Below are 26,742 nucleotides of genomic sequence, written 5' to 3' on the forward strand. Positions count from 1 at the left end.
ACCCAAGACTTCTGTCCAGTGGGCAGGTAGTCATATATGTGACACTCCATGCAAAACACTGGATACCCCCCAACCCCCTGCTGGCATTCTGGGTTCATAATTGCTTTTAAAATAATTAAATACAATCCCCCTTTTAAATCCCTTTGTATTTATGTGGTTCTCCTTGTAGAAGTCTACTTACCTTACTGGTAACACAAGGAGACTAGGGCTTGGCTTTCTGGCTCTTCCTGGGCTGCTTACAGAGCACCTAGGCTAAGAGCCACAGCAAAGAGCCCTTTAGCTCGCCCTTCGGCTCATGCCAGAGGCTAGCCCAATCTCATCAGATCTCAGAAGCTAATCAGGGCTGGTCCTGGTTAATATTTGGATGGGACATCACCATGGAAGTCCAGGGTTGCTATGCAGAGGCAGGCAATGGCAATGTCTGTTTCCTTGAAAAACCCCTGTGGTGTCGCAGTAAGTTGGCTGTGACTTGATGGCATTTTTGACCACCAAGAATCAATTCATCTTCAGTTTTTAAACATAGGTTGTAAAAGTATGAGAGCTTCACTAGCAGAAAGCAATATCTGGGTCTCTTTGTGATGTTTATCATTCCAGAAATGTGTATGTTTATGCTGCAGTTTTGCTATCAGTGCCATTGCTATCTCTTCCATTGTAGTTTCAAATAGGCATTTCTTCACTGTTCTTATGAGCACAGGTCTTTTGAAAAACAGTTTTCTTTTCAGCTATGGGCCCTGACTCCACAGGGAAGGTTCATCTTATATATCTCAAACAATTAAGGATTGTTCCTTGAGATGTCTAAATATTGGCATCATCTTGATAGTTGACTAATTTTAAATTACATTTTTGTGGTTAGCTAAGAAGTTTTGTGTGTTTTCTGGAATTTTGTTTTAAGGACTCAAAACGAGGATTTGGGATTGCAGTTTCTGGTGGCCGAGATAACCCTCATTTTGAAAATGGTGAAACATCCATAGTTGTTTCAGATGTTCTTGCTGGTGGTCCAGCTGATGGGTTACTTCAGTAAGTATGGTTCCTTACATCAGTAATGCCTGCCTCTCTTTTCCTTGGTTTTGCTGTCCAAAGGGTGAGTACTTCTAAATGTCGCTTTTCATGAAAGCACAGATGTAACCCAAACTAACATGGTTATTTGATCTGGCCATCGATATTTGAAAAACTTGTACAATCTAGTTGTCCTCTTACTTTGGCGCCTGGTCTAATAGCTAGAGCAGTGAACTGGGACTGAATTTCCCACTCAGCATTGGAGTGCCTCTGAATGGAAATGTTTTGTGCTCCTGGAGGAAAAAGGTACAGGACAGTCCCAGGCAGACATGGCGTCACTGTTCATGACAGAACCCACTTCATATATCCAGCCACTGCAAGCCACATGCTCCTTGAGCAGGTAACAGTAATGAGAGTTAAACTGGCTTCTTAATGCTGGGTTAGCCACTGACGACATCCCTTGTTTGAGCAACTCTCAGCTAGACTCTTGGGGATTAGTAAGTAGGAGCTTCTGTCCCATATTGTTGTTTGTCATTGGTTGTAACACTTCATATGTGAGGACTGTTAAACGATCCCAGTGAAGTGAAACCTCTTAATTACTGGACATTCAATAAGTGCTTTTCCATTAGTTTATCTTTAGTCATACAGCTAACAATGAATGTGATCAAGTTCTGGAAAGGTGCTGTGACAAACAAAAATAGGGCAATATCCATAGCTTTTGGGTTGCTTTACAAAATTTGCTTTTGCTCAAATCATTGTGCTGTTATTTTTTGAATTTAACAGAGTTTAATAGGGAAAGTTCTCCGGTTATCTCTAGGTTTACATAAGGTATTCCTTTTATTATTACTTTAAAAAAAGAAATCATTTAAAAAGCCCTACTGTGCTTGCTCTAGTCCTGTGTTGGGTGCAGATCTGCATGCTGAGCCAAGAGGAAATATATATTTTAATAATAAATGTGCCCTGATCACTGTAAAGCATAAGAGTCCTGTCTTCCCCATACTGTCTGGCACTTGTGCACAATGTCCACCAGCCAGTCTATTACAGGAAACCCATTCATTCCCCCCCCCCAACTGTTTCCCAAATGAAGAAGGGGGGTTGAACAGGAATATGGGAAGCATGCACAGACCTTCCATTCCACATAATGACCTAGCTCCACATGTATGGTGTGTGTGTAGGTGTGTGTAGGTGTGAGTTGACCAGACCAGATCATTCTTAAGCTGTGTGTGTGGGGGGGATCCTTCCCTGCTTAGGCACTGCGTTCATGGTAGGATTGACTTAGGACAAGCACTTTAAACCAAAGTTAGATGTCGGTTTTAAAAATAGTCTCATCTAATCTTCAGTGCACTTCTGTTTCCAGAGAAAATGACAGAGTGGTTATGGTTAATGGGACACTGATGGAAAATGTGCCCCATTCTTTTGCCGTGCAGCAGTTACGGAAAAGTGGGAAAACGGCTGTCATTGTAAGTTAATTGTTACTTGTATTTGAGGGAGACTTGGGAGGGTGGCAGCTTTCTTAAATTTATGGAGCCACTTAAGCTTTTGCTGAAGAAGAATTTCTGAGTAGATTCTTAGAGTATCTGAAGGATCTGGATTCAGTATATGCTATTCAAATCAGAAGGAGGTTTTGTCTTTTACATTAACCTGAATTTTAACTTTATTGTATCTAATCATGAGGCTTTCTTCTTGATACAATAATGACATATTTCAACCTAAAATGCAAATAGGTAAGAGAGAGAGAGTGGAAGGGACGCTCCCCTCCTGACAAAAACAGCAGTAGGGGAAGGCCCTTCACTTAGTGACAGAGCCACAGGCTTGGTGTGCAGAAGATCTCAGGTTCAACCCTGGACAAATATGTAAGCGAGAGTGGAAGGGACGCTCCCCTCCTGATAAAAACAGCAGTAGGGGAAGGCCCACAGAGCCACAGGCTTTGTGTGCAGAAGATCTCAGGTTCAACCCTGGCATCCTCCAGCATGGTTAGGTGGGTTAGATCAGGATATGGGAGATCCAGGTTTCAACCCTCACTTTGCCATGGAAACTTGCTGGGTGATCTTGGGCCAGTCATATACTTTCAATCTAACCTACCTCACAGGGTTGTCATGAGAATAAAATGGAGGACAGGAGAAAGTTGTAAGCCACCTCGTGTCCCCATTTGGAGAGGAAAGTGTGGTATAATAAATGAACAAAAAGCATCTCAGGGAACATGGCTGAAGGTTCTGTGAGACTTGGAAGCCTGAAGTATTTCCTTGTGATCCCAATTTTGTCTACTAAAGCAGACCATTTTACATATTTTGTTATGAGTTGTTTTTAAGGATCAACACAGGAACCACTAGTGTCTGTTGAATTGTTAAAGGGGGGGGTGTTTCTACACTTAAGCAAAGCATGCTGGCCTAGCTATTACTTTAGAGTAGGAGGGAGACACTGTGCAACCAGTTGCCCGAAACAAAAGCCCTGCAGAAGTCACCCACAGAAGGGATTTCCTTATGAAAAGAGCAGATGTGTCTGGGTAACTTTTTCTAACTTGACTGTAATATTTATTTTGGGAAAACACACTGTGTATGGCCTTTAAAAGGTTTTTCTTTCTGTGGTTAAGGCAATGAAAAACTCAAATCATGTAGCACTTAAAGGGATCTGATATATGCAAAGTAAAATTTTAATCCTGGAAGAACAAACAGTCTCTAGAGTAGCTTAATTTATATCACTTGAAATGAAGAGGTGCAGGGGGGAAGGTTTTCGCCAACCTGGTTTAAATGTGATAGTGTTATACAAAAAGTGTATGTGGCCGATGCCTTGTTTACAAGGTGCTTGCTGCATTTACAGATATGCTTATATATCTGCAACATTAGTGTGCCACAGTCTGGGTTTCAGGTGCTGGGTATGCGGCCAGATGCATGCCTACTTGAGTAAATACTATGCAGCATTACATCTAAATTGGACTTCACTAACATGGTGATGATTTTTTTTTTAAGCTGAATATATAAAAAGAAACACTTTAATAGTGCAAAACCGTTCTTAAATTCTGTGAATAGGTAGTGAAAAGACCTCGAAAAGTTCAGCTCCCAGCTGTTAGAAGAAGCCCTTCTCTTGACTATGACTACAGAGCCTTTGAGGTCACGGATGACCATGCAGAATTAGATGGCAGAAGCACTCGGAGTGGCTATACGGAAAGGAGCTGGCATAGCGGAAATGGAGGCCGCAGCCAGAGCTGGGGAAACAGCCTTGATAAAGGCTACAGAATTGACCCGGGTAGGGGGCGCAGCCACAGCCGAGAGCGCAGTTACAGCCGGGACCGAAGTCGTGGCCGGAGTGTGGACAGAGAGAGAAGCTTGGATCGTGAATACCAAAGACCTCGAAGCAGGGGCAGGAGTTTTGACAGAGATGACATGTATGAACATGGCTATGGTGACAGTAGGAGTCCACCAAAAGATCATAGCTGGAGGCGTCGTCCTGATCCTCAGTACAAGAAGGAAATAAGGAGTGGTAGCAGAGACCGGCTTAATTCCCGCAGCCCTTCACTTGAATTGCAGCATCAGTATGATTATGATGGGCAACAGGATCCAAGTGGGCCGGTTAATGTTCTCCTCACAAAAAATAGATCAAATGAAGGTAAGTATAATGATCTGATGTAAGTTGCAGGATTTAGCCTATGTCTCTTAGTCATGGGGAAGAGGGTCAAATTATTTTTTATTTTATATAGTTATTTAACTTATAAATTATCCAGGCTACCAAAGCCACATTCATATTGCCAGTACGTTTTGAAACTTCTATTTTTTAGCCATAATGGCTAGAAACTTGAGTTTGCTTTAAAAAAAATTAAACCTCGAATTTGCTGGATGTTTGTTTGATTCTTGGTCAGTTCTGTAACTTTCTTAAATAGTTCACAGCCATCCATGTGGACTGCAGGATTGTTACTAGCCTACATGGGAGACAATGCAGTGTGAGGTGCTCGTAAACAGACATCTCCCTGTTTTTACAGTTTATTAAATTTTTCAGTCACCATGCATGACTGCTGTTTGTCTTGGTGGGTTATGTGTTGTGTCCACCTGTAGCAGAGTGCCAGTGAGTTGGAAGGACAAAGAGGTCCAAGCAAGGAGAAAAATGCTGTTGATGAGTCCCTTCAATAAAATGTTTGGAAGTCTCTGAGATGTAGTATGTTTAATCTGTTGGGCACTACAAAACTTTCTCCACCCTCCCCCTTACAGAATATGGTCTCCGGCTTGGGAGTCAGATTTTCATCAAAGAAATGACTAGTACGGGCCTAGCAACAAAAGATGGCAATTTGCATGAAGGGGACATCATCCTAAAAGTATGTTGTATGGACCCTTTATTCTGTATAAGCAGGGGTCGATTCGGGGGGAATTGCGGGGGATCGCCGTTCCCCCGGGTGAGGTGCAGGGGGCGGGGCACACGACAAAGCCCTGCCCCCTGCTTCCGGTCGGGGTAAAATGGCAATTTGACGCACCCTGTAAGTGCTCAGGGTGGACGGGTGTTCCTTACAGCAGTTTGGACTGTATTTTGGTCCAACGCGGCTTCCCCCAGGAAGGGGGAATGACTGGCAGGCATCAAGACCCAAGAGAGAGTTGAGATTGGTGTGATCAAGTCTCGGAGGAGACTTGTATTACACTTTGATCCCCTCTCCCGAAGGGGGCGAGTGCATTCAGGGGGTGTGGCCTTATGACACACTTCCGGTGGTGTCAGGGGGTGTGGCATATGCTAATGAGCATATGCTAATTGATTAAGCTAATAAGTTCCCCTAGCTCTTTTTCTACGAAACGACCCCTGTGTATAAGTGTGGTAAACTGTATTACATATGACAACTTAGCAAGTTTTCCTGTCTGTTTGCAAACATTGAGTGAAGACTCAGTGTTAAAATGGTTTGTCGGGGGCATTTCTTTACCAATCCAGATCAATGGTACAGTGACAGAGAATATGTCCTTATCTGATGCAAGAAAACTCATTGAGAAATCAAGAGGGAAACTCCAGCTTGTTGTCATGCGGGACAGAAAACAAACCCTGATCAACATTCCCTCAATGCATGACAGTGAATCAGAAATGGAAGGTGAGACGTTGAAATTATGACCTTTTATGTGTTTTTTATAGTTGTAGTTTTATTCATGGTTTTAATGTGTTTTTATAATTGTTTCATCTATATCATAAGCCTCCTTGAGTTCCACGAGGGAAAAAGGTGATTTAAATAAATTAAAAAATAAAGCAGAACAAAAGTTATATTTTTCCCAGTGTAAGAAAAATGTCAAGTGAAAAATTATCATTAGTGAGGCACATGCCTTAGAAGTACTCTTCTTTCCAGTAAGCTAATGAACGATGAAGAGAAGAAACCTGGTATAAAAAGCAGGTTCTACTGCTGAGCCTTAGATCAGATTGGACTTCGGCCAGAGAACTCATCCACATGCCTTGCCTACAAAACTGGATGTGTATCTGATCAGATAAACGTTAGAAGCCTGAAAATGCACTGATTTTGCCCCTAAGTTTTCAGCCTGAGAACTTTTATTACATACTTCAGGTTGCTCATTGCTTTTTGACAACCTTGAGTAGAAGTGTGTTAGTCTCTGTGTCTTCAGTGAAAGTTTATTTTGTTGTGGGTTCATCAATTAGGCAAGCAATGTGTACATCATGTATGACAAGTATTACCCACAAAATGGCAGCAGTGACAGTGAATCCCAAATACCTTTAGCTGGGAGGAGGCGGGGGCGGAGATTGTGTGAGTGTGTCCAGTTCACTACCAGATTTATTTTCATATTGTATGTTGAGTGCTATATAGTTTAAACTGAGATCCTGGTAGCCTTTACTCCACTTTTGGCCTTGACGTACACAAGGAGCTCACAACAGCTCTCTTTACCAGACCAGGGTAATGACCTGATATGTGTATTACTAGTATTGGCATGAGAACTGTTGTGGTGGGATTGCTGTCACACTGCTCCGGTAATGATTTGGGGAAGCTAAGAAGCAGCAACATGATTATTTTCCGTTATCATTTTACCCTTACTTGTAGGTAGCTGTGCCTGAGTGGCTTCCTTGCTGCTGGTGGCAGTGTATGCACTAGTGTAGAGCAAAGGTCTCCAACAGATAGCTTATGAGCTACTGGTTGCTTGCCAGCTGCTGCAGAGTAGCTCATGTATTCCCCTGGAAACATACAGGAATATAAACTTTTTTTTCCCATAGGATTTTTCTATCTGCTGCTTAGCTGAGAACTCTTCTTTGTCAATGTTCTGTTTCCAGGACAGATCAAAACTTGGTAATGTTCAGGAGAGGTGGGAGGAGAGTAGCTCAGGATATTTTTCATTACTCAGATATCGCTCTCATTAGGGTGCGTGTGTGTGACTCTGGGCCAGAGTATTGCTGGCTAAATTGTAGGATAGGATACTGTTCAGTTCCCTGGGGAAAGGTTTGGATCTTCTCTGTGGAAAATCTGGGGAATCCCTGCTCTCGAGTAAATGACTGTCATATGAAAGTTTGTGTATGCTTTTGCAAGCTGAACAGGATGGGGCTAAACCATCTAAAATTAGCTTTTCTGGTAGGAATTTTTCCTAGTTTTTGCTTGATCTAATTTCACTGGGTGGCTGTTTGTTTCTTAAATGCTTGTTGTGATAAATGAATGTTAAAATTATAGGCATATGGCTTACCCAGATTTTATATTGTGCTGTTTCAACAGATATTTCAGAAATTGAGTCAAACCGGTCTTGCTCCCCTCAGGAAGACAGAAGACTGCATCATTCAGATGTAGACTCTCATTCTTCCAATGAAAAGCTAAGAGAAAAACTAAGGTATGGTATATAGACAGTTTCAAATTGTTACTTTTGTTAATCAGTATTCAGTTTTCTATTAACTAAATTAATTTTTGTGTTAAGTACAAAAGAAGAACCAGCCAATAGACTGTCCAAAATGGGAGCAATGCCTACGCCTTTTAAGTCAACTAGTGATCTCACTGCAACTTTAACTGCAGACACAAACCACGAACCAAAGTACCATGATGAGCCACCAGGTGAGTGCTGGGTTTCTCTTATTGAGATATGTTGATTGCAATAGGCAGAAAATTAATAATTAATACGTAATTATGAAAATGGTCTTTGGTCAGTGACTAATGGGATAACTTTCAGTGAGTAAATTTCACAATCATTTCTTCATGCTGTCATTCCAATTCTCTTCTTCAGTGTTAAACTTTATCCCCCTAAGCTACTTCCATAGATCAGAGACAAAGCTGTATGTCTTCTCTGCTACAGCAGCTGCATGCCAAATTGTCTTTCCAGCTGCCTATTAGTAAAGGATGAAGTTAAGATTACGTTTTTTTCATTAGAGCACTAATTATAAATCTTCATAAGTCAAAACTGAAAATGAGCCCGGGGTGAGAGATGGCCAAAGAACTTTGATGGGCGTTAAATGAAAAGACAACGGTTGAGAACAAAAAGTATAACGTCAAGCAAATATGAATGTTACACACACACACACACACAGAGTCCCCAAATCCTCTGTGTTTCACTAGAATTAATGATGGCAGATTGTATAGGTATGAAAGACATTTAATGCCTTGTACTTGAATAGGTTGATTGGCCTTTTAGGTGTTATTTGTGATAATATAGATATATCAAAGGAAGGGAGACTCCTAGATAAAGGGGATTACATAGTTAGAAGACTAGTCCTGCTTTAAATTACTTTGATATTCATAGCACATCTACTTTGCATTTATGAACACATAAGTGATGACTGCATTTAAGTGAAAATCCTCAGCATACTTCCTTGTGAGTACCATTGAGATAAATTGGAAATACTTCCAAGTAATCTTGCTTTAGGACAGGAGTCAGCAGTGCCAGTCCAAATTGTTCTGCTGGCAAAAGATGGCTTCTACAGTCCTTGGGTTTTTAACATTATCTTGTCATATTTATATTATTTAAAAATAAAACAGAGGCTAATTCTGTGAATTTGTTTTTAATTTATACAGTTGTTCAACCCAAACCAGCCCCAAGAACATTTCTTCAGCCCAGTCCTGAAGATCTGGCAATATTTGGGTATGATTTTTTTTAACTGCTTTCACTCATTACTCTTTCATAGCTCTAGATAATAGGAAGCAGCTAGATGTTTATATAAAACATCTATTTGGAATTTGGAATTAAATTTGCCTAAAGAACATCTGTGGTGAGTATACATCGACCATCCTGAACTCTTAAAATGAATCTTTAAAATGAACTTTTAAAATGAACTGTAGAGCACCATTTTAGTTGTATTTATTGAGGTTTTAATGTAATCTATGTTTTATTCCTGGCATTTGCCGCTTGTTTGCCGCCCTGGGCCGTATGGGTAGGGCGGGATATAAATCCCAAAATAAATAAAATAAATAAATATAAAATAAACATAGGTTTTACGGTACCATGCTTGTTCCCCAACCATGGTTAGGAAATTACAATGTCCCAAGTCTTATATGCTTTTTAAAAATAAATGTCCCTTCCAATCTGAAGATTACCCTGATTAGCATTTCATCTGCACCAATATTGATGCTAACCCAAAGTTAGCCGAAATCACAGCACACAAACTGACTACCAACTATAATTGCAAATATCAGTTTGATACTAACCTTGGTTAGTGGAAATGTTGGTACAGAAGTAACACTAACCTTAGCTCTGAAAGAGGGGTGGGTGCACATAAAGTTACAGGGCATCTCCTAAATATTCTCTTAAATATTCGTAAAAAATAAGGCAGCTCACGTGGTCACCAGGCTATAGTTAACTTTCTTCAAAAGAGTGTTCCTAATAACACTTGTGAAAGCACACAAGTGCAGTTTGTGATCCAGTCAGCTAATTCACAGTTTCAAAGTCCACCAGCGTATCATGCTGGAGAGGGGCTAGTATGAAATGGACTCCGTTACCAAGGAGCTGGCATCCATTTCCATGATTCCAGCTGCCTGCTGAATAAAATGCAGCTGCAGCAATGGCCCATTTCACTGTAGCTTCCCCCCACTAATTTCTGTACCTGTATTCATGATAGGACTCGATAACGTGAACTGGCCTTTGGGATACAGAAACTACCTGACATGAGTAAATGTAATGGAAAGTCCTATAATCGTCAGTCACTTTGCTAATTGATTTCCCCATGATTAGCAATTGTAGAGTTGATTGAGATGCTGCTGCCCTCACACAGTGACCGCCCCCACTTTCCGCACATGGAGTTAACTATGTTGAAAGTGTTTCTGTGTGCAAGTCACCGCTGTCCTTCATTAGTGTAATGTAGAAATGGTTTCTAGTCTTATGACATCTGAATCCTCCCTAATGCCTCTCTTTTAGCCCTGGTACAAAGATGGTGAAATTTAAGAAAGGAGACAGTGTGGGTATCCGATTGGCTGGTGGAAATGATGTAGGAATATTTGTTGCTGGAATTCAAGAAGGTACCTCAGCAGAACAGGAAGGCCTACAAGAAGGAGATCAGATTCTTAAGGTAAATGAGCAGGAGTCAGTTTTTGTGACTGCGGAAGTGTTTTTTAATACAATTTGAGAGAGAAATTGTTTTATTTTAATATTTATGACTATGAAAGTACTTTTAAGAATATGCATTAGGAAATATGATTGGAGTGAATCCAAGGCTTCTCTCAGCAGTACTTTCTTTTTGCCATGCCTTCCATTAGGACAGTGAGATCTTTATCTGTTCAGTTGTGGGCTTTTTCAGTGATTATCTTCCTCGTCTTCCTTCAGAAAAGCCTGTAATGCTGCATATTTAGTCTTTTAAGGGTAGATGGAATTTTACTGGCTGTTGATGTTTGTATCTGGTTGATAACATTTCATTCTTGGCATTTGTTCCACTTATATCTTTGTATATTTTAAAAATGTGTCCTGTGATACATTTTGCAGCAAGCAATATTAGGAACCTTTTGTGGGAGGAAAAGTGTGTGTGGGGGTACGTTTCACTAAACAACTAAATAGCTTCCATGTACAGGAAGAGTTCATGGAAGCTGGTTGTTGTTGTTTTCATCTGCTTCATCCAGAGCTTCCTCGAAATGCTTGCTGATGAGGGATGGAAACTCTCCAGAACTGTATGCTATGTAGCATGGAGGGCTGTAGTACAAAGGGGGAAAGCAGCCAAAATCTTTCTTAATATTGTGAGCTCTTTTGGGAGTGGGTGGGTGAGTAGCCATTTCTGCAAGTAGCCATCCATTCACGGAAGCCTTGAGTACAGCCTGCTTTTAGATCAAATGTTAATTATCAACTGGGGTAATCTTGACAATGCAGTGGAACGATAAAACCAGGGAGAAAATGACTGGTCTTGCCATGTTATCCAGCCGTCTCTTTATTGTGGGTATCACCCAACACTGGTCTTGCCATGTTACATACATAGCCTTAAAAGTATGGATAGACCAAATCAGCAAATCCCCTGATTAGCCCCATAGACTTTCCTGAGACAGAGCATCTTTGATCATTACCAGACATGCTAAAACAATGTAAATAACTTGTTCCTAATATCTCATCTTAGTCCTGCTTTTTTGTAACATCCAAAAGCAGCATCTAAATTCATATAGTAAGATTTAGGGTTGCTGTAAACAAAGTAGTTGCACAAAAACATGTTCTTATTTCCCTCCCACAAACCTCTTTTCATCCTTAGTTTGTTTCATTTGGTGTGCATAGAATTTATAAGATGTCCATAGATTCCCCCTCCCCCCGTTCCTTGAACCCCTCAGCAGGTATTAGATACCCTTTGAATCTGTCTGTCTAATCTCATTTTTTTCCCATTCAAGAACATTCCCTTTTATTAGTCATTGATGCTAGATTTCTGCTTCCCCCTTTCTACTAATTGTGGCTCTGGAATAGATCTGGGAAGACTTCTGGAGAGCTGTTTATCTTCTGATCCTGTGTTAAGTGTAACTATCTTAAAAGGCCTTCCGCTAGAGCTATTTTATTATGCATTTTTAACCTGTTCCTAAGCATTTTTTTCCATTGTGATATCCTCCAGGTTAGCTGGCCTCATTTTGGACTTTTCATAAATTCTGGGTGAGTTCAAAGCCCATTCCTGCATGTGCTCTCCAGAGTTAAAGAGGTTAGCCTCCTCCTAAGTAGCATAGCTTAGCTCTGGATCAAGCAAGGACGTCTCATCACTGATGCTTGGATGCAAGACCTTGCTTTTAGGAAAAGTGTGGCAACTAAACTTGGCATTTCCCAACCTTCAGTAATTTGTAAAGTGTTATCTTAAAGTCTGTGTTTGGCATAAAAATGAGCTTCCTGTACCCTTTCTTTTTGACATCTATATTAGAGGAATTCTTGCTCTCAAAACTTCTGTCTGGTTATTTTGCCATCAGGTAAACAGTCAAGATTTCAGAGGTATTGTTCGAGAGGATGCTGTTTTGTACCTGCTGGAAATTCCCAAAGGTGATACAGTGACCATTCTGGCTCAAAGCAAATATGATGGTAAGCACTTGGTATACAACAACAGACTGCAAGTACACACGCTCACAAGTAAAAGTGATTGCATGCGCCCCCTGCATTTAGAAAGAACTCAGATTGTCTTTAAAACTAGTAGACTGCAAGGAAAAGGATGAAGTAGATTTTTGGCTTACTTATTTATCTGCATATGGCCAGCGTTAGTAATTCCTTCTTCTCCTTCCTGCTGTTCTCAGTATCTGGCTTTTATGAAAGATTAGGGTTTAGGAACAAAGTTGTTTTTATTTGTTAAATGAATGTCAGTGGGCAGGTTTCATTAGGTTTGGTTTTATATCATTTGTGCAGTTTTCTACTTACCTCCTCAAATTTTGTACCACTGGTTCCCCTCCCCACCCCCTTCCTTTTCAGCAGCCCTGGAGGTGAGTGAGAGGGTTGTGAGCCCCCTCTGGCTTTCTTAAACTTTGTTGGCAGACCTATCGATTTAGACAGACTTAACTAGATGCAGTCTCTTTCTCTCTTTTCCAGTTTATAGAGACATAATGGCCTGTGGCAGAGGAGATTCTTTCTTCATAAGGACTCATTTTGAATGTGAGAAGGAAACTCCACAGAGTTTAGCATTCACCAGAGGGGAAGTGTTCAGAGTAGTTGACACTCTGTATGATGGAAAGCTGGGTCACTGGCTGGCTGTGAGAATTGAGAGTGAATTGGAAAAAGGTCTGATTCCAAATAAAAGCAGGTATGTTAATCTCTTGTAAATTTAAAATGTCTTGAATTGCTCTTTTTATCCAGTTTCCAACATTCTGTCTAACTCTTATTGTGATCAAGAAAAGAACCCAAGATGAGGGCATGCAGAAAGAAGTCTTGGTTCTTGTTAATGGGGCAAACAATGAGATGGCCACAGTCCAGAGAACTTACAATGTATGAATCATACAACTGTGATGAAGAAGCATTCACAATTATTTATCTAAAGATGTTATACATAATTTTTGGTCAGAAGAAGACACATTGTCGAAACGGCAGCACCAATCCGGAGACCACCGTCCCACCTTTTCACTTCTGTTCTATTGTATTAATTCTTGTAATAATCACATTCAGAAATTAATGTTTTGTATAACATCTTTAGATAAATAATTGTGAATGCTTCTTCATCTTGTTAATGGGGGCCAAGAAACAGAGTTTGCACCTACCTATGGTAACACTAAATTGAATCTCTTTGGTGCCATATGAATGAGTGGTGATTTTTATTCCTGTAGGAATAAATGAAGAAAAAGCCTGTCTTTGATGATCTTTTACAACAAGAACAAAGCCTGTCTTTCACCTGTGATAGTGGGTGGCCTGGGCCTGACCCAGTAGGGATCCCACGAGACAGATGTAATAGCTCTGTGTTCACCACACCACCATTCAAGATTCTTTCAGTCCTTTACACAATGTGTATTTTACTGATCAGTTTTAAAGTACTTTGTGACAGGGAAAACACCTTTCAATCTTTAGTCTCAACCATCTTTAAGGTGCTTTACTTGGCTTAAATACATTTGCAGTTGCCTAGCCCAGAAAAGAATGAAAGAAGTTGGGGGGGGGGTTCTATTACCTAAATGAACAGCCTTCTAGATCTGAAGCTTATCTAATGTGTCGTTATCTATTCTTTTTTTCTCTTCTGACTGCCCCCCAAAAAAAACGTTCTCCCAAAATATATGAGGAGGAGGAACAAAGTAAGAGTTGGATGGGACTGTTAGCCCGCACCCAGAAGAGTAGATTAGAAGCTCTGATGCAGTGTGTTTTTTCTACCTATGATTTTCTATGCTGTCTTGATTTTTTTGCAAATGGATAAAATGCTGTCTTTCTCAGAGCTGAACAGATGGCCAGTGTTCAAAATGCACAGAGAGATGGCTCCAGTGATAGGGCAGACTTCTGGCGAATGCGTGGTCAACGATCTGGAATGAAAAAGAATCTGAAGAAGAGCCGTGAAGATTTGACAGCAATAGCATCTGTTAGCACTCGGTTTCCAGCCTATGAGCGAGTTATGCTCCGGGAAGGTCAGTGAGTGGCAGCATACAAGAACTCTTAACTGGTTTCTTCATTCGTAAAAGACAGCTACTGTTCTTTTTTCTGGCAACTTGTTTAAGCCTAGCCAATCAGCTTTGACCTGAGGCAAGCAGCAAGTGGTAAAGTCTGTTCTCAGTTAAGACCATATTTTGACCTGTCTAAAAACATTTCAGTTGTACGTATGAAACTGTTCAGAGGCCTAAAAAATCTTTAATGCAAATTCACATGGTACATGCACACACACACACACGCACGCACACACCCCCCCCTTAATATATGTCATGGACTGTTAAATGGTCTGAGGAATACTGAGTAGCATTCATTTGATTACTGTGGGAAAATCTAATTATTTGTGCATGTTTCTACAGTTGATAAGTGGAGCCAAGAAAAATAGTGTATGTGATTGAGACCCTGCAGTTGTAGTAAGTGAATAATATGGGCTTGGTGTGTCTGCAGCTGCCCTCAATTAGACTGACTCATCACTATGTCTAATTGTAGAGTGGACAATTTCCAGGCTACTAATAAATCTGGGTCTCCTGCAGACAAAGGTTCCTAGTTGGGGGCTTCCCAGGAAAAACATGACTTTTTAACTTGAATAAGAAGAGCTGAACCAATGAAGCCAAGGAATGTAGAAACAGAACAGTGGTGCTGTGGGAATAAATTTTATTCGCTCTGTATACCCCCAGTGCGTTTTGGCTCAGTGCTTCCTCAGGGGGATCTGCACTGTTTCAGTGTCAGTTTGAGAATAACACTGACATTTTGAAATGGTGCAGATCCCTCTGAGGAAGCGCTGAGCGAAACGCGTTGGGGTATATAGAGTGAATAAAATTTATTTCCACAGCAGCACCGTTCTGTTTCTTCATTTTTTAAAAGTTAACAAAATAAGTCCTACCCTGTCTTCAAATGACTTAATGACAACTGAGTGTGTCCAGGAGATGTGGAATGTTAAGAGAAGTTAATTGCTTGCTTATTTTCAAGAAAACAACCTTTTAAATTCCTTGTTAGAACTAAATCATGTTTATGTGAGTATGAATCTGCTTGCATTGGAAAGTAAGCCGTGTGAGCTGGCAGTCTTGTTTTAACATTTGCATTTATTTATACAGACCAACTTTAGCCAGGGTATGATTTTAGAAACACTGCATTGATGATAGATGGTTAGGTGATTCAGCAGCTTTGCATAAACTAAGTAGCACTGTGTTGGATAACGGTTCAGGGGGGAAGATCACCTAGGAACTGTATGTACGGTGCCATAATGGAAGAGAGGGCAGGCTATTTTTTAAAAAGCAGAGCATGAATAAAGAAAACAGATTAGCAAAGCCCACCATTCCTTCTTTTTTTAATCATGGGACTTTCCTGAAGAAGTACCTAAGAAACCTCCCCCCCCCCCCGATTTAAGAGCCTCTTCACAGTTAGAATGCAAACAATTAGACACAGGAGTTAAAATACTGGAATGTAAGCTTAATAATTTTCTAGTGCTTTAGAACAAATTAGTGTAGTGTTGCTTAATGTGGAGTAATGGATTTATTTGATACAGCAAATATTATTTCAAATAATGGTATCAGGTACAGCTGCAGGCAAGTCCCATTGGGATGGGAACTTTGTTTTATAATTGTGAAAAACTTTTTTTACTTAGAGAACAAAACAAGTACACAAAGGTTATGTATATTTCAAAGATATTAAATACAGCCTTGTTATATGTCATTTTTATTTACAGCTGGTTTTAAGAGGCCTGTGGTGCTGTTTGGTCCTATTGCAGACGTAGCAATGGAGAAGCTGTGCAATGACTTACCCGAGCTCTATCAAGCTGCCAGTGAGTCTGCCCGTTGCTCTGTTCTTAACAGGATTCAACATTTGATGGTCCATTTTTTTAAAAAAATCATTAGACAAATGACAGCATGTATTACTCTTTGCAGAAACAGAACCTAAAGATGCAGGCTCAGAGAAGTCCACTGGCGTAGTGCGCTTGAACACTGTGAGGCAAATTATTGAACTGGTAAATATCTTCTGCTCTGTTTGCTTTCCATCATAATCAGAGCAAAGAAGCAGATATTAACAGTGCTGGTAAGAGCTTCCACCACCCCCTTCCTTTTTGATGTGTGTATTTTCTTCCTTCTAACAGGGCAAACACGCTTTGTTGGACGTGACTCCAAAAGCTGTGGATCTGTTAAATTACACTCAGTGGTTCCCCATTGTCATTTTCTTCAACCCAGACAGCAGACAAGGAGTGAAAATCATGCGGCAAAGGCTAATTTCCACATCTAACAAAAGCTCACGGAAGCTTTATGACCAGGCAAATAAACTAAAGAAGACTTGTTCATATCTTTTTACAGGTAGGTGTAAATAGATGGCATGTCTTGTTTCCCGTGACAGCCCTTAGCTGCAAAGGGGCATGTAAAAGGAAGTTCTTGAAGAAATTTTGGTATCACTTTACTGAATTATATTGACATACACTCTCAATTATTTGTTGCCCTGAAGATCCTACTGAAGTCTGTTGGAACTGGGTAAAGGTAGACTTCTAACTATGTATAGGCTAACACCTTTGTCTCCTGAGAGACCATTCCATCAGTTTTAGTTTAATTGCGTTTTGCCCACCACATTCAAATACCATCCCCCAAATCCAATTAAATAACTACTGTGTGGGGAAAAAAACTCCATCTTTCTAGCAGATAACATAATACACATCCAAGATTTTCAAATATCTTGAAAAATGCTGTAAAGATCCAGACTCAGTGTAGGAAGGCCAACCATGATGTTAAACAACTGAAAGGTAATTTAGATAATGAAGAATATATATTCTAAATATGAGTGCATTTAGTAACAGAATATGTTGCCTTGTGGAGGAGGCTACATAATTTCTACACTTTCCTTGAACACATGGCTCAGCCATTCTGAATGCAGGGTTACAGTACCAGATGCGGAACACTATTCTGAACTCTAGAAGCACCGCCCATCAGGTCGTACACCTCAGAAATCCTTATTGAAATACAAAGTTTCTGGATTTTAAAAATTGTTTCATTGTGTTTAACCACAACCCAGTCATTGGAAATTATACTTTTCATTTGGCTGGTGCAACTACATATGACCTGCAGGAGGACTCTAACACTGTGAAGGAAAGGGTGTAACTGCCTTTCTTTTCCCAATATCTTGCCCAATTGAAAACATCTTTTAAAATTATGCAGTGAACATCTGGCTATAGGAAGCTATTATTTTGCACAATTCTCTAATTTTATATTTTTGTAAATCTTGGCAGCAACCATCAATTTAAATTCAGCTAATGACAGCTGGTATGGCAGCCTTAAAGATACTATTCAGCAACAACAGGGTGAAGCAGTGTGGGTTTCAGAAGGAAAGGTATGTAGTGTACCACTTTGTTTTGTGTATGTGAAGATATGAGTACTATCAAAAAGGCAGCATTCATCTAGACGTCCTGTACAAAGATGTGTTCCATGAATACTAGGGATTTGCCACTATGTGAACAGAAGGTTCCTCCACTCATAGAACATAAATGCTCCTTAGGGATGGTCAGCAATAGTCCTAGACAATTGGTTGGAAAATTGGGTTGAAATATTTTCAATTCATGTGCATGTTGTTCTTGGTAGTGAAATTGAGGGCCATAACTGCTCTTTGAAATGCTTGCCATTACTTACACTAGAACAATTTTTATACAGTCTGCTTTCTAGAACACTTGCTTATTGGTTTTCCTTGTCGCATTGCATAATATTTTCGACACAAATCTTCTTTGCAGCTAGAAGGAATGGATGACGACATTGAAGATCGCATGTCATACTTAACAGCTATGGGTGCTGACTATCTGAGTTGTGACAGCAGATTGATCAGTGACATGGAAGACACAGATGGTGAAGGCGGCGCATACACTGACAATGAGCTTGATGAACCATCCAGTGAACCAAGGGTCTCATCCATTAGTCGTTCTTCAGAACCTGTGCAACATGAGGAGGTGAGGGGTCCAGAAATAAAATTGTATTCCTTTCCTGAAAATGTGCTTAACATTGACATAAATTATCAGTTGAAATGGTATCTGAGAAGCTCTAGAGGAAAACTCTAAAGTAGTGCCACTTTACATCACAGCACACTTGTATACCAGCTAATATCTAGACAGTTATGGTTTAGCATGGTTGAATGACTTTAAAGAATACCAAATTTCCTTCAAATTAATTTGTTAGAAAATTAATGCTTGTGGGTAGAAGCTGTACAAGTCAAATGCGGCAACTGTTGTCTATAGGAAGAGGCAATTATGGTATCTTCTTGTTCTCTTTTGGACTATTAGAATAGTGTGTGCTGTAGATTAAAAAGTTGTTTCACAGACAGGACAGACAAGTAAACCCAATCCATACATAGAGTGGCCTCCAAAATAAACCTGCTCCCATGCAATTGTGAGATTCTGAATTCATGAAGGAGAAAACCTACCAGAAATAAATGAACCACAGAGCAGTCCTGTCTGTAAATCACTGTCTCAATTGCAGTAATAAATACAATAATGCTTGACAAAGTTTGAGTCCAGTGGCACCTTTAAGACCAACAAAGTTTAATTTTGGGTATAAGCTTTCGTGTGCTGTTGCTTCAGATCAACACAGCTACCCTCCTCAATTATTCTTAACAATTATTCTTCTGCTAGAAGCTGCAAAATTGAAATTTATATATTTCTCAAACAAGTTATATATATGGGTTTATGTTTAATGGGCTACTACCTGTTGTAGAGTTTAAGGAAACCCAGTCCTGAACCAAGAGCTCAAATGAGAAAAGCTGGTAGCAGAGAAGTTTTAAGAGATCCCAGCCCTCCTCCAGCATTCAAGCCTGAACCACCTAAGGTAATTTTGAGAGAAAATACATACAATAATTCTTTCCCCCCACAATTTACCATTATTTATTTCCATACAAACTAATACATATATTATATGATCATTTTCATGAAAGCAAAAACAAAGTAAAGCAGTAGTAATAATTATACTAGGGATATCATCTATATAATCAACAATCATGGTCTTTATCCAACAACTGTTCTGTAAAATCACAGAACATTACACCTTAATGTTTTCTTTGTTGTGGTCTATGACAGCCATATAGACTGGCAAGGCTGAGGAGAACAGAAATGCTTGTTTGATCATTTGATGCTATTTTTTATAGTGTTTTCCTTGTATAGTTTTAACACACAACAAACTTTTCAGACTAATACCTTAGAGGTGGCAAAATTGTTAGCGAGTAGAAAGGCAATTTTCTCGTACATCTATGAGATCTGGAAACTCTAGTATGTTACTCAGACCATAAACAGCCATATAGCTGTACAATACATACAATATTTTCAAACTCTATAATGGTTCAAAAATATATACATGGATGTACACCCTCCTCACGTTTATTATTCCAAAACATAATAAAAATATCCAGTACTTCAAGAATTTATCCTCATGCAAATCACCACCCAAGATACTTTTAGAATATGTTAATTTAGTAAAATAAGTGATCTTCCAAATTCTGTAGAGCCATTCAGATATTGTAGGGAACTCTACATGCTTCCAGTAGCTAGTAATACACCTTCTAGCAGCAATTATAAGATTGGTCTCCAACTCTGAATCTTCAATCACCTCTTTAAAATAGCATAACAGAATAACTAGCATAAGAGGGGATTTCATAACTAATAATCTCATCAGTTATACTGAGAACCAAACCTCTGTATTCCAGTACATTCCCAAAAGATGTGGGATTGGTCTGTCCCTGGAGAATAATATCTCCAACAAATATCTATGGGTATATTGTAAATTCGAGCCAATTTATATGGGGTTAGGTACCAATCATATAGGAGCTGTGGTGGCTCAAGTGGTTAAGATGCTGAACTGTAGGATGTGGAAAGTCGATAGTTCAGCAGTTTGAGACCCAAGTTGCCACATGGCGAAGTGAGCTCCCATCTCTACTTCCAGCTCCTGCCAACCTAGCAGTTCGAAAGCAAGAAATTGCAAGTAGATAAAGAGATACCACTTCAGTGGGAAGGTAACAGCGTTCCGTGCGCCTTGGTCACGGCAATGTCTTTGGACAGCGCTGGCTCTTCGGCTTTGAAACGGAGATGAGCACCGCAACCCTAGAGTCAGATTCAACTGGCTTTCGAGCAAGGGAACCTTTACCTTTACTTTACCAATCATACAGGATCTTATAAAAGTTCTCTTTACAGTCACTGGAGATCAACTTCTTTTGGTATTCTCTTTCCGTTCCATGCCCATTCACTAGTTGTTATCTCTTCTCCCAGCCATCGTTCCCACTTCCTCAGTTGTTTATCAAACGCTACCTCTTGATTAAAAAACAATGTATACAAATCATGCACTTTCCCAGGCACTGAGCTGTCATTTTTTTCAAAAATTGTTTTCTGCATTCACCTGATTTCTCTCAATTTTCACTGCTTTGACCTCAGCTCTAAAGTTTCCTTCTACAGCAGGAAAGAAATTCAGCTGTGCTTTATCCATCTGTTTTTTCCTTTGCACAAAATATCGTTGATCAGTTTATAAACTTTTAATTTATTTATGTATCATTTTCTGTGGCAAGACTGATTTTTGCATGATTAGCAGTGTCCTATGCATTACCTCTACTTGTAGTCTAGGAATCATAGGTTTTATCAGGTGTACAACCAGTTTTTGATTGGTGGTTTCAGTATCAAAACTGCTACTTGTATATAAACACATGAAACTGTATTTGCTTGACATTCACAGGGTAAATTGCAGAACAAAGAAGATCCGTATGATATTCCTAAGAATTATGAAGCCAGAACAAACAGCCCTAATACTGCAAGCAGTGAAACTTTGGGATTATCTGCTAAAGCAGCTCCTCCACCTATAGCTCTCAAGCCTACCTTTGGGCGTCCTATATTGAAACCCTCTCAGCCCATGGTTCCACCAAATGAAGTGGAGGAGAGAACAGAGGTTGTTGAAGAGGCACAAGAGAACACGCCAAAGTCTGTGCTGGGGAAGGTTAAAATATTTGAGAAAATGGATCATAAGGCAAGGCTTCAAAGAATTCAGGAACTGCAGGAAGCACAGAATGCCAGGGTATGAAGAGAAATTGCTGGTAAACTCTGTGCTGTTCATTTGTTTAGACAGAGTAAGACAATTGTTGCCATAGTTGAACAAAATACAGTAAAAAAAAACCCTCTTGCGTTATACAGGCAGATTCAAAATATTCCATTCTTTTACTGTTTCCCCACATGCCAAAAATGGTTCAACTCTGAAGAATGCTCCATTGCTATTAAGAACACATTTAACAGCACAGAATAGCTTTGTTCTCTGTTGCTTTATATCATTTTTAAAACAGTGTGACTTTCTGTAAAGTACAGAAACAGAGCATCTAACGGAGCTGCAGCCCATTGCATTAAATCACATTAAGTGACTTCATTCATCTATCAGTTAAGGAGAACCCTGAAAATGATCTGATAACGTGTTGTCTTTTTTCCAGGTGGAAATAGCTCAGAGACACCCGGACATTTATGCTGTCCCCATCAAGACACAGAAGCCAGAGCAGACTGCAAGGTAACAAGCTACTATTTTGTATGTGGCCGTGTATGATTTTTAAGGTTTTATGCTTGTAAACCCAGACTAGCCTGCTCTTGTCATATCTTCGAAGCTAAGTCACAGTTCTCTCAGAACTCTCTCAGTCCCACCTACCTCACAAAAGGAGCCTGTTGCGGGGAGAGGAAGGGAAGGAGTCTGTAAGCCGCTTTGAGACTCCTTAAGATAGGGGAAAGTGGGGTATAAAAACCAACTCTTCTTCATTTATGGTAGCTAGTTTTACGATCATGTTTATTTTTGCCCTTATACATTCTGTACAGAAGATGAGATTGTCATCATCATTGTACTCAAACAAAAAATTTAGCCTTGACCTGGATAGCACAGGCTAGCCTGATCTCATCAAATCTTGAAAGCTAAGGAGGGTGGGCCCTGGTCTGTACTTGGATGGGAGACCACCAAGGAAATCTAGGGTCACCATGCAGAGCCAAACAATAGGAAACCACCTCTGAATGTCTCTTACAGTGAAAACCCTATGGCAGGGGTGGCCAAAGTGTGGCTCTTTCACACATATTGTGTGGCTCCCGGCAGGGTGGCTGGGGAAGCAAAGGAGAGGCATGCCTCCCTGATTGGTCTTCCCTTCCTCAGCCAGTGTTCCCCTCCCTGGATAGGCTTGAGATGGGAGGAGGAGCAGAGAAAGAAAGCAACTTTAAATTTGTCTCTTTAAATCCCTTCTCCAAGCCAGCTGGCGTGGGGGGGGGGCTAGGAAGGAGCATTTAAAGTTAAAGTTGATTTCTTTCTACCTTCCTTTCTCTCTGTTTCTCTCTCTTCCCTCCTTCCCCATCTAAAGTTAAATGTGTTCTTCAAACCCTGCCCCACTGCCACACCTGTCAGCTGGCTTGGCTTAGAGAATGCATTTTTCTCTTTAAATCCCTTCGCCAAGCCGGCTGGCTGGCGTGGGGGCGGGGGTTCAGGAACACATTTAAAGTTACAGTTGTTTTCTTTCCACCTCTCCCTCCCCCCCATCTATTTGCTTTCTTGCCACCTTTCTTTCTCTCTTCCCCTTCCATCCGTCCGTCCTTCCTTCCCCATCTATTTGCTTTCTGTTTTTCTTTCGCTTTCTCTCTCTTTCCACCTCTCTCTCTCTTAGACAAATATAATTAGCAAACAAATACATATATTGGACAAATAAATATCATTATCAATATCTGGTTTTATTATGATTATTTATTATATTTCTGAATCGCCCCCCCCCTGCTACTGCAGGGCTCTGGGCAATGTACAACCCAGAATAAAACAATTAAAACCTTAGTATAAAAACAAACAGATGGTGAATAACCAGTCCTCCTTCCAACTCCAACTGCCAGCTACTTCGTGGACTGAGGGAGGAGGGCAAAATAGATGTAGACAGGGGTCATTTAGTAGAAAAAGAGGTGCAGGAGCTCATTAGCATAACCCATTAGTATAACTTATTTGCGCATGCCACAAGGCAACACCCACCACTCAGGGTCCACTGGACTCTTTTGGATTGCTAGCTATTGGGGGGGCGTGCAGATCTGTCCTCACAGAGGAGGGAGAGTTTGTACCTGAATAAAACTTGGTCTTAAAGGTGCCACTGGACTGTTTTGGACCGGAGAGCCCAGGGGGGGCTCTGCAACTTACCTGGCTGCTTCTTGCTTTGACTGAGGGCTGCTGGGAGCAGGGGGTGGGGCTTGTTGCATGTGCCCGCCCCCTGGGCTCTTTACTGCCAGAGCTCCGCTCCTGTGCTCTCCTGCAGGAAATGACCCCTGGATGTAGATAACTAGGGAATGGGAAGGGTGCCAGCCAAGATGGAACCATCACTGTCCTCAACCAAAAGCCTGGCGAAATATCTCTGCCTTACAGGCCCTGTGGAATTGCATCAGATCCCGCAGGGCCCTGATGGAATTTGGCAGAATTCCACCAGGTTTGGACCAGGACCAAAAAGATGTCTTTAGGGCCGGGGATCACCAGTAGATTGCTGTCTAAGGAGCGCAAAGCTCTCCTGGGGACATAATGGAGGAGATGGTCCCGTAGATACATCAGTCCCTGACCACTCAAGGCCTTATAGGTCAATACCCCTTTTGTTTTTGTTTTTATTGTCTCATTTAATATTAATAAAAAGCAAATCTGTATATTTTTTCAATTAAAAGTTGTGTGTAATATTTGTTCTCAAACATCTGATATTTATTCTATGTGGCTTTTACGTTAAGTTTTTACATTAAGCAAGTTTGGCCACCATGGGGTCTCCATAAGTCAGTTGTGTTTGGGTGGCATGATAATAATAAAGAAATTATTTTTAATTGTAACATTTTATGAGCATTTGGTAGATAAGGAAGCTGGTTAGACACCAGTAACCTGTAGCATTCACAACCTAGGAAATATTACTTCCTTCCTTTGTCGGGAATAGCATGTTCAATGGTAACTATTTTTAATTAACATATTGGGTTGCAGCACCACTAGAGAAAAGGTAGTATGAATCAAAAGAGAAGGAAGAAAAGGAAAGTTAATTGTTATTCAACATAAACTTGCGTGGAACTATAAAGGAAGGTTACATATGTGGCCACAAACAAGTCTTGTGAATATTTCCAGTGTTCTGTAGGATTGGAAAGCTCCAGAATGGCTAGTTCTAAGTGAGGGCTGATCTGAAATGTTACTGCCTCCATCTTGTAAGCTCTACCTAAAAGATCTTTCCTGTGGCAGTATTCAGTACAGAAGGAGTAATGGCTGGAGACTTTTTGCCATGTGTGCCAGCAGCTTGTCTCAGCAGATTATGAAGTGCTGTTAAATGAGAGCAGATTGTCAACTGCAGTATTTAATTTCAGGTTTTATTGTTGACTAGGAAAAAGGCCCGTTGTGGAAATAAATACAACGGCCTCTAGAAAGAGACTCTGGGCGGGTGCCCCGGCCTTGGACACTCAGTGTCAATTTGCTGTGGTGACCTCAGCAGGGTATAATGACACTGAGTCCACCATTTTCTCCAGAGGAACTGATCTCTGCTACTTAAAGAACAGTTGTAATTTTGAGTGCTCTCCAGTTCTCACCTGAAGATTGCCAACGATGGTTCCCCAGAAGGGAATAGTTGGTTTGGAGGGGGGAGTCTATGGCTTTGTACCTGTCCGAGATCCCACGCCTCCTGAAACCTCACTCTCTCCAGGCTCCATCCCTCACATCTCCAGGAATTTCCCCCCTGTGGGGGGGGGGGGAGGAACAGCAAACTGTTTAGAATGTTGGAGGCAGGACTCAGGCAAAGCAGCCAGTGGATAGGGAGACCCTCTGAATGACAGATCAGAGAGCGAACTGATTTTGGAGCGTGTGGAATGTTCTAGAGAAGTGCCACCACCATTCGGCTTTTATTTATAAGGGAGATGTGGCAGTTGTATTACATTGTGTCTACAATACAACAAAAATGTAAAAAGAATGCTATATAAATATATCACTGTGGGGGGCAGGAGTGTGTGATATTTAGATTTTCTGTCTTGGGCAGCAAAATGTCTTCCATGATATGTGGATGCTGAATGTGTGTGTGCATGGAGGGGGTTAGACTTACACAGAAGACAATTTCATTATCCTCATGGGGAAGCGCTTTTTCGCAGCGCTTACATGGATGTGGTAAGCTTTTGGGGCAACCTTGGAAGTTGCCAGAAAAATGCTTTCTGCTAGTGAAAGATCTGCTTAAAATATCTTTTTCCTGAGCATTGTATCAAAACTAACTTAGTTTATTTTGTTATATTAGTTCCAGACCTCCAGAGCCTCAGAAACCACCTGCTAGATCTTACCTCGATAAACAGGGAAGTTATGGCAGTGATGCAGAGGAGGAAGACTATCGAAGGCAGCTATCAGACCAGTCTAAACGTGGATACTATGGACAACAGACTAGATACAGGGATACCGAATTATAGGTTTATGCAGAGCGACCATTGTTTTGTGAGACAGTTGCCCAGCCAAAATGGAGCCCTGGATGGTTTCAAAAGGTGTGTCCTTGAGGTTACTAGCAAACTTAAGCTGTATCTACACACTGGAATGGCAGAACTGAAGTTCATGTAAATATTGGAGAAAAGGAATCACGATTGCCTGAATGCTGTTGCCTAGTTTACAAAACAACCAAAACAAAAATCTATTTTAAGAGTTTGTATTAATTTCTGATATCTTGTATTTTTAACATTCTCTCTTCTGTATTAAAATTGCCTTTTTAACTATTGTGACACAATGAAAACTTGACAAAATACCAGGCTTTAGTACAAGAAAAACAAAATAAGTGCCTTTTTAACGAAGTGTCTTTAGTTGTTTTGTGACATCTGATGCTTGTGCAAAGCCATAATGTTTCTTTTGCCTAACTTTTGTATGTTTCATGGCTACAATCTCCTCCCTGGATGTTATTTTTCTACATTAAATAGATCTATATACATTTTTTTCATAAATAATGATTTTAAATATGAAATGGTTACTATGTAGGCTGACCACTTGCAAGGCTGAGAAAGCACCAAGATTGAAAAAATTATGTAGAAACGTAATTTGTGTCTTAAACCTTTAAATGTCACAACATAATAAAGGTATATATTATATAAAATGTTGGTATTCAGCCTTTTGTTTTAAAAACTAAATAATCTAATTATGCTTTGGCTAGTAACAAATTCTGTTCTTTCTATGGAATGGAAATAGGACGTTTAATCTAAATTTCTGCTTTTGGTCACCTAGTAGCAATGCTTCCCCCCCCCTTCTCCCCTTGCAATACATAATCTGCCCAAAATAATTTATTTGGAAAAGCTGAAGAATGTCAGGATATTTAATGTATGCCTGTCTCATTTATA

The 26,742-nt window shown here is 40.3% G+C and overlaps 1 protein-coding gene across 3 annotated transcripts in view; it reads left to right on the top strand.

The window, feature by feature from the left end:
• Positions 1-26,469, top strand: part of TJP2 (tight junction protein 2) — a 97,490-nt gene extending 71,021 nt beyond the window's left edge. For 2 of the 3 annotated variants that reach the window (XM_015405919.1, XM_015405903.1), the window contains 21 exons: positions 893-1,017; positions 2,354-2,456; positions 4,023-4,599; positions 5,196-5,299; positions 5,899-6,052; positions 7,664-7,775; positions 7,860-7,993; positions 8,948-9,014; positions 10,284-10,434; positions 12,284-12,392; positions 12,891-13,101; positions 14,211-14,398; positions 16,123-16,218; positions 16,322-16,401; positions 16,528-16,738; positions 17,659-17,759; positions 18,154-18,366; positions 19,127-19,237; positions 21,125-21,460; positions 21,864-21,937; positions 25,668-26,469. In XM_015405919.1, coding sequence (XP_015261405.1) covers positions 893-1,017; positions 2,354-2,456; positions 4,023-4,599; positions 5,196-5,299; positions 5,899-6,052; positions 7,664-7,775; positions 7,860-7,993; positions 8,948-9,014; positions 10,284-10,434; positions 12,284-12,392; positions 12,891-13,101; positions 14,211-14,398; positions 16,123-16,218; positions 16,322-16,401; positions 16,528-16,738; positions 17,659-17,759; positions 18,154-18,366; positions 19,127-19,237; positions 21,125-21,460; positions 21,864-21,937; positions 25,668-25,833 — 3,423 coding nt within the window. In that variant the 3' untranslated portion in view covers positions 25,834-26,469. The remainder of the gene's footprint in view (positions 1-892; positions 1,018-2,353; positions 2,457-4,022; positions 4,600-5,195; positions 5,300-5,898; positions 6,053-7,663; positions 7,776-7,859; positions 7,994-8,947; positions 9,015-10,283; positions 10,435-12,283; positions 12,393-12,890; positions 13,102-14,210; positions 14,399-16,122; positions 16,219-16,321; positions 16,402-16,527; positions 16,739-17,658; positions 17,760-18,153; positions 18,367-19,126; positions 19,238-21,124; positions 21,461-21,863; positions 21,938-25,667) is intronic. The other variant, XM_015405912.1, reaches the window with a different exon arrangement.
• Positions 26,470-26,742: the final 273 nt, after the last annotated feature.

This window comes from Gekko japonicus, unplaced genomic scaffold (genome assembly GCF_001447785.1).
Source record: "Gekko japonicus isolate JY-2015 unplaced genomic scaffold, Gekko_japonicus_V1.1 scaffold1507, whole genome shotgun sequence".
NCBI lineage: Eukaryota > Metazoa > Chordata > Lepidosauria > Squamata > Gekkonidae > Gekko > Gekko japonicus.